Source organism: Mus musculus, chromosome 10 (genome assembly GCF_000001635.26).
Source record: "Mus musculus strain C57BL/6J chromosome 10, GRCm38.p6 C57BL/6J".
Lineage (NCBI taxonomy): Eukaryota > Metazoa > Chordata > Mammalia > Rodentia > Muridae > Mus > Mus musculus.
Window position 1 is genome coordinate 79091968 of NC_000076.6, and position 8266 is coordinate 79100233.

The following is an 8266-nucleotide window of genomic DNA, read 5'->3' on the forward strand; positions in this document are numbered from 1 at the left end:
GAGTACATAGTTGTTTCTGCTGCCATGCCTTTGTTCCACTGTCATGTATGGGTAACACTTCAAAACCATAAACTCAAGTAAACATTTTTAGAATTTGTTTTTGGTCATGCATTTTATCACAGCAGTAGAAACTGTAAGTAAGATGGGACAAATAGATACTTCTTTTCAACTCCCTAAGAACATGGTAAGACATGAAAAAAAGTCAGGAAAAACAATATAAAATCATGCACCTGCTAGCTAAACTTGGCCTCAAATAAGAGAGTAAGTCTGTACAAAATATACTTGAGCAACAAAACAGGGAGACGGTTTTAAGTGGAGAAGCGTCTTCAGGCCCTATCTGATCCATAAAGGCAACCGCATTCAAGTCTGGCTCTGGATAAAATTTGGCAAAATCTCACCATGACAGGCATCTGATGGCGTTTCCAGCACCCGTTATGCACTAACCTGGAAGGTTCCAGACTGAGGTATCTGCTACCCTCCATGGCCCAAATTCACGTTCCAACATGAGGATCAACTCAGGTTTGATCACACAGCAGCCTGTAAATGAGAAACCTTGAACAGTTTCTGCCAATGTGCAGTCAGGTTCCCTGATGACAGATGCCCTTCCATGGGAGGAACTGTGCTATAGTGGGCAAATCAGAGACTTTTGTTAGAAAGCATTTACAAGCACGTCCTTCACAGACTTGAATATTACCCTTGTGTGGCATTAAACTACACGATGCTTAACCCCAAATAGCATGAATATGCAAATAGGCAGGAGAGAATGAAAGCAAACACAAAGAAACTGGAAAAATAATCATGATTGTTTAAGAATAAATTAGAAAAGAGCAGGAAGTCATGAAAAAAAAGAAAGAGCTACAAAAAAATTAGGAGGAGGAGAAAACTGAGGCTGGGGAGATGGTGGAAGGAAAAAAAAAAAGCTACACAGTTCCCTGGACAAGGAAGCGAGGAAGTGGGCTCAGAAGGAAGCATTCACCACTCCAGTGGGTGGGTGGGTGCCATTATCAAGTAGACAATGTCACCAGCAGGTCTCAGGCTCCTGCTGTCATGACTTCTGTGCCATACTGGACTGTACCCTGGAATTGTGAGCCCAAAACAATTGCTTCCTTCCTTAAGCTGTTTGGCTAGGGTATTTTAATGACAATAACAACAAAAATAACCAATATACAAGGTGTGAAGAATGAACTCAGGTCCTTACTCTGGCATGACATGAAAGTTGTAGACAAATCATCTGGCCTTTCTTCCTTTTTATTTTTATTTTTTATTTCTTGGGTTTTTTTGAGACAGGGTTTCTCTGTGTAGCTTTGACTGTCCTGGAACTTGCTCTGTGACTGTAGAGCGAATATCTTGTGCTGTATGGATGTAGTATCTGTCAATAATAAGTCTTATGGCCTATAGCTTAGGCAAAAAAAAAAAAAAAAAAAAAAAAAAAAAAAAAAAAAAAAAAAAAATAGAACGTGGAACATCCAGGAGGCAGAAAGGATTATGGGATCGTACCAGGCACAGGAGATGCGCCCCCGGAAGATGTGATGAGACAGATGCATGGTACCTGAGTACAGGTAACCAGCCATGTGGTAGAATGTAGATTAAAATAAATGGGTTATTTTAAGTTATGACCTGGTCAGAGAAGAGCCTAGCTATACTGCCAAGGTATTTGTAAATATATTTTGAGTCTAAGTTTTATTTCTAGGAACATGGGGCTGGGAGGAAGAACCACCTAATTTTACAGCAGACCAGGCTGGCCTTGAACTTGTAGCGAGCCAGCTGCCTCTGCTGGGATTAAAGGTGTACATTACTTCTGCCTGGCCCAGTTGGGTTCTTTATCGCCACTAAACTCATTTAATTGCAAAGCTGGAAGTTATAGGGTATTTTTTGGTCACTGATTCCCCCTGTACCTGTAGTGAACAGATCTTTTGCAGTTCCCCAGGAAAGCCACAATACAAAAGGGAGCTATGTCAGAAAAAGAAAAAAAGCTATATTTTCTAGTTACACTCAAAAGCTAAAGGCAGTTTCAAAGAAATAATAGGGAATTAAACAGTGGTTGTTACAGTGTGGAAAAGGTATGGAGATTGGGAGGGGAGAATGTATAATATTTACTGAGGTAGATGTGGGTAGATATTAATAGCTTATGGTTCTCTAATATGAAAGTAAATATATAACGGGCAACAACTAATTGAATATTTCTCAATAGCTGAATGATTTTAAAATTTCCCATCTTAAACAAGTGGAATATGGCTCAAGTGATGACTTAACATCATCTGATCACTGTTCTGATTATCTGATCATCTGATTATACAACACTATCTGATTTAAGTGTACTGCAAAGCCACACTGTGCTCCAGAAATGCCTGCCATTGTCACACATCAGCTAAAAAGTTACAATGTAAAAAAAATTCAGGACGAAAGTTCCTCTACTTATCAACAGAAAACAACTGCTGCTGAGCACTACAGGGAGCTACTCACCCAAGGACACCAGGCTACTGTAGTTCTCCAGCATCACATCCCTGTAGAGCAACTTCTGAGCAATGTCTAGGTCCTGCCACTCCTCCCAGGTGAAGAACACAGCAATGTCCTCGAATGACACCGACTCCTGGAATGACAACGCTTCCTATCAACCCAAGTCCTCAGGCTTGGGAATAAAACCTGGGATTTATTCTTCTCTGTTGTAGGAATGACTTGCTAGTGCCTTAAGTACGCTGCAGCTTGGTGTGTATTCTTTATCATCAAAGAAAGCAACATCAATACAAGTATCACCCCTCTTTGTTAATGTAGATTCACAAAAATATGACGAAATAAGATCTACAGTGTATCAACAACACGTTAAAGAATGAAAATACAGATTCCCTCTTGTATTAAAAGGACCAAGAGCCTGTGTTGTCCTTCTGTCCCTAACAAAGAGCTTCACTGTGTCTTCACTGAAGACACAGAAAACCTGGCGTGGAAAGAAAGAAGGGATTCTTTACAGAAAATTATAAGGGTTGGAGAGATGGCTCAGTGGTTAAGACCACTGACTCCTTAACCACATGGTGGCTCACAACCATCTGTAATGGGAACTGATGCCCTCTTCTGGTGTGTCTGAAGACAGCTACAGTGTATCCATATACATAAAATAAATAAATCTTAAAAAAAAAATCAAAGGAAAAAATGTAACAGTTTTGCATGGGAAGAAGTCACTATACTGCTCCCTAGTGACCCACAAGCAGATGTTATCAAACTATATCCACGTGTTACTTACAACATTTTTGGTGAATATTTGTTGCTTTCAACCTTTTCAGCAGATAATTAACACAACACATACATAATAACACTCTGGGTCAGGGGCATGGAATAGTTCATAATTTAAAATTAAAGCCACGCATTTAGTTTAGGTCTGAAATACTGATTACATGGGCAATCCAAGGCACAGTAAGGCTGCTTACACTGCTCTCTTAAAAGCACATTAGACTTAAACAGGCTCTGTGAGTACACAGCAGGGTGGCAGGTTAAGTAACTGTCTTAAATTTTCTCAAAGTATGTTATTAGCTTGGCTGTGAAGTCCAAAAAAAACTTTCATTACCTTTGCAGTCAAGAGACTTCAGAAAAGTGTGTCAGTATACATAGAATATATATGTATACAAGGTTTGTGTTACTAACAAGAGAAAAGCATATATCTACTCAATACATAAAGGTGACATGAAATCTGTAAAGAATAACCAAGCCTGTGAAAAGGCAGATGTCACAGGTGGTGGTGCCGTACAGTGGCACACAGCAGGTCTGGATGGAGCAAGGGTATGGGTCCAACTCCCAGAAAACACAGAATACAGAATACATCCTATCCCTCATAAAGTCACTGAATACACAAGTCAGAAGATAATGGATAATAGTAATACTCAGTGACTTAAAAGAAAGTCAAAATCAAATACATAAAGCATCCAGGTGTTTCTGGCCACATTCACTTCAGCTACGTTTAGCACCTTCCCTGCCACCTTCCTACGCTCACACACACACTAGGCATTGTGTATGCCATCACATCATGCCGCTCTAACAGAAATACCTGAGCTCTGACTTGAGACTAATGTATGTTAGAAACCATAGTGGGTTTCTTCTTCTTCTTCTTTTTTTTAATCCTTGGTTTTCTGCTCTTATAGAAGCATGATAGCATAATTATTAAAAAGACTTTTACTAGTTTGCAGCCATTATTCCTCAACTTGTTGGGATAGGTTCTTTCCATCCACCACATGAGTTCCAGGGATGCAATTCACACTGTCACAGTTGATGGCATGTGCCTTTACTATCAGAACCATCTCCCCAGCCAGAAAATTCTTTTTGTTTTGTTTTGTTTTGGTTTGGTTTTTTTGTTTGTTTTGTTTTGTTTTGTTCTGTTTTCAAGACAGGGTTTCTCTGTATTGCCCTGGCTGTCCTGGAACTCACTCTGTAGACCTCAAACTCAGAAATCCACCTGTCTCTGCCTCACAAGTCAGAAAATTCTTAAGGAGTAGAAACTTAAGTCTCTCCTTTCCTCAAAAATAATTCCAAGTGAGTTCTAAAGACTTTATAAGGTTTCCTGGCTGATCAAAACTTCATGATTCTGTGGAGCTGGAACATTGCAAATGTAGTTAGAACTCTTTGCGATCATCAGGTCCCTTAATATCCAGTTAGTATTCATCTTCTCTATGTGGTCGGACACCAACTAGCAGCTGAAAACTTGGGAATGTGTCCACAGAGCAGACCACTAGCTTCCACCAAGCCAAAAGCTAAGAGTGTCCCCAGATAATCTCTCATATCTGTAAGAGCTTCCTCTGCATGTAACCTATCTACCCTGATGTGTCCACAGTGTCTTTGATAAATGCCTTGATTTTGTTTTTCACTATTAAAACCTCACCTAACTACATCCACGTTGAAACATGTGATTTAGGGCAACTTAAATACATGCTACTGAACAGGGTGACTCATATCTGTCCCAGAATAAACTCTCTCTAATCCTTTTGAGGTGAGACCAGTGTTTTCTACAGACCAGAGAAATAAGTAAGCCAACTCATGCACCATTTACCTTAATTTTCAAATTTTACTCAACTCTTAAAATCTGCTTAAGCACTGAATGTTGATGCTAAGTGACATCAAGTTGCTGGGAGCCTTTACCGAAAAAATCAACCAGATGACACTGTCATAAATTGATTTTGTTTCTTTTAGCCTCCTCATGAAATTCTTAGGCAACTGTGATCAAAGTAGAGGGATGTCCCCGAAGGGGCGCTCTCCTTTGCTTACTGGCCTCCGAGCTGAGCTGCTTCTCCTTTACATATAAGGGACTGCAGAATCCACGGACCCGGCTCCTCTCTTGAAGGAAACCCATCTCCCTCAAAGTCCTCGCGGGCAAGTTGTGGACTCCAGCAACCTCCACCCTCCAGCCCAGCCTTGAAGGACCTGACAACGGCGCAGGCGCACCGGGCCGGGGGGTCGGGGGCGGCGGAGGGTGCAGAGACAGCTTCCCCGCTGCAGGACGCTCGCACTCACCATGACAGGCTCTGCCGACATCCTGCGTCCTGCGCGGGCCTCCCCACCGCGACTGTCACAGGAGACAGGGGCCTCAGTGATTTCCGATCCTTCGGAACTGGATGAGGCTACAGATCTAAGATGGCCGGGGACAGACAAAGGCCACAGCGGAGCAGCGAAGGCCCGCCCTCCATGCTCGCTCTCTGTGTATGATTGGGCAATTCTCAGTCTAGTGCATCCGATTGGATAGCATTTCGGGCTTGGCTACGAGTGACAGTAGACAGAACCAATTCGTGCGTGAATCAAGCAAAAATAAAAATAAATAAATAAATAAAAAGCAAGTTCTTGCTCACAGATGTTGTCAGGCAGGGCTGCTCCCAACCCCGTGAGAGAACAGAGCCCAGTACTGAACAATTGCCCTGGATATAGAGCTAAAGGATTTATGGACTTACGGCTGAATATATATATATATATATATATATATATATATATATATATATATATCTTATTCACAAATGGAAATCACATCATGACAGTTTTAAACTGTGTTTTCCCAACTCTAAGCTTCAAAATAAAAAGCATTCATGTAAGGCAGCAATGTCCGATACAAGCAACATGGTAGACAGAACTGAAAAATTGGTTAATTATTTAGGTATGCATTGTGACTTCTTCTGAAGGGTGTTGTTATATTATACTTTGCTCTCATCATTCCCTGTTCTATTTTCTCTCCCCCTTTTCTCCTCAGAATCACATATATGTATTCTGAGAAGTGTCAGCTTTAAAAAAAAAAATCTAAACAGGTAAAATTCACTATAATAACAATGATGGCATAATTTATTTCTCTTTATAGAAGAAAAAAATTGAACACGTATAGTGAGCCGCCACATGCATGCAAATTATTTCCATTCCTTTTGTTTTTGAGTGCTAATTTGACCAAATTCCAAACTGTTCTGAAAAATCTTAGAGAAAAGCAAATGACAATTAGAGAGATGTGCCGACCAATAAGAATGCATTTGCTTTGCAGAAATGTTGCCGTATAAGGAGTATGTCTTGATTTCAGCTGGGCATAGCAATTTTGGATACCTGAAAGTGAGATGTGAGGTGGTGGTGGGCAAAGCCATGTAGCACACATGGATATCATGAACAGCTAACTCAGCCAAGACCCTGACGCACATGCATCTAAGTTGGCCACACATTATAACCCCCTAGGACTTTTTAAATACTCCAAACTTTAGTTTCAATGAAATCAGAGTAGGGGGAGTAGGACTCCCCCCCCCACACACACACACTCATGCATGCACAAACGCACACACACTCACACATACACACACACTCATGCATGCACGAATGCGCGCGCACACACACACACTCACACACGCACACACACACACACACACACACACACACACACACACGGTTTAGAACTCTCCAGGTGAATATTGTGTGAGGCTATTCCCAAACCACTGAGTGCAAGCACCATCTCTCCCCAGCTAGTTGCAAGTAGTTTCTTAAATTAAGTATGAAAACGTTTGGTGATAAGTTGTGACTTTTCACTTTTGCCCATTAATCAACTATTTTAATCTGCTCAACTCAACCACTGCCACTCACTTTGTTTCTGATTAAAAACAATTTTACAAATGTCCTACTATGTGGGCATGGAACTGTGTCAGGTGCCTTAGCATAGTGGGTATATTTAAGGCGTGAACATTTTGCTTTAAAGAAAGAAAGAAAGAAAGAAAGAAAGAAAGAAAAGAAAGACATGCCATTTACCAAATAAGAGCAGAATTTGACATATATAGGGACCACTGTGGTGTTATAATATTAATAACTGTCCCACAGTATTAGAATTCATTCTGTAAGGATAAAAGTTAACTATAAGGAAAAAACTGAAGCCATTTCACTTTATTTAGTCATTCTTTCCTTTTTGTAGGATCTCTATGTAGCTTAGGCTGAGCTAAAAATCTATATCAAGCTAAGACTGGTCTTGAACTCACAATGTTCCCAGCACTATCCTGAATTTTAAAGATAGGGCAACACCACAGACATATGTGCCTGTAAGACAAGACAGACTTCTACTGTAGTACTGGGGGAAAGAAGTATTTAATACTTTCAACATCTCTAGGATATTCTTTTGTGATCAAAGTAACACAAGCTTGTTTTTAATAAGGGTTTCCTCCTTTTATGGTTTAAGACAGATTCTGAATTTTAATTCACAATACCCAAAGGAGGATACTAAATTCATGAATTAATTGGCGATTAGGCAAAACATGTGGCATACCATTACGGAAAATAATGAAATATTGATCTCTGCTACAACACAGATGTCTCCAGAGCATACCCTGCTCTTTTTTGATGTATACTGAAACTAGACCCCAAATAGTCTAGGATCCCTCTCCTAGAAACCTCAGAAAAGGGATGTCTGTGTATAGGAAAACCGGACTAGTGTTTGTCTGGGGTCCAAACTGAGGACATGGGAAGGAAGTGAAATCATAGCTAATGATGGCAGTGTGTTGTTCTGATTTCAGTGATGACAATGTGCTAAAATCAACTGTGGCTATCACTGCAAACATGAGAATTCATTAAAGCCACCATTTGTGCAGAGTAAGTGAGAGCCCTAGAAGCTGTCTGCATCGTGTCCCAAGAAGCAGGCTCCTACAGAACCTTGTCATGAATTTCCATGCAAATGTTCAACATGTTAATAGATTCAGTTTACATAGAAATAATTTTTCTTCTGCTTTTTAAAAAACTTTTGTGTCTGTCTGTACGCACATGTGTGTGGGTGCCTGAGAATACTAGA

At 40.4% G+C, this 8266-nt stretch overlaps 1 protein-coding gene across 3 annotated transcripts in view; it reads right to left on the bottom strand.

The window, feature by feature from the left end:
• The window catches only part of 2610008E11Rik (RIKEN cDNA 2610008E11 gene), a 33227-nt gene extending 27594 nt beyond the window's left edge, over window positions 1-5633 (bottom strand). For all 3 annotated transcript variants that reach the window (NM_001359715.1, NM_001359717.1, NM_001004362.2), the window contains exons 1-3: window positions 5491-5633; window positions 2464-2590; window positions 445-537 (exon numbers count right to left, since the gene is read on the bottom strand). In NM_001359715.1, coding sequence (NP_001346644.1) covers window positions 445-537; window positions 2464-2590; window positions 5491-5511 — 241 coding nt within the window. In that variant the 5' untranslated portion in view covers window positions 5512-5633. The remainder of the gene's footprint in view (window positions 1-444; window positions 538-2463; window positions 2591-5490) is intronic.
• Between the last annotated feature and the right edge of the window lie 2633 nt (window positions 5634-8266).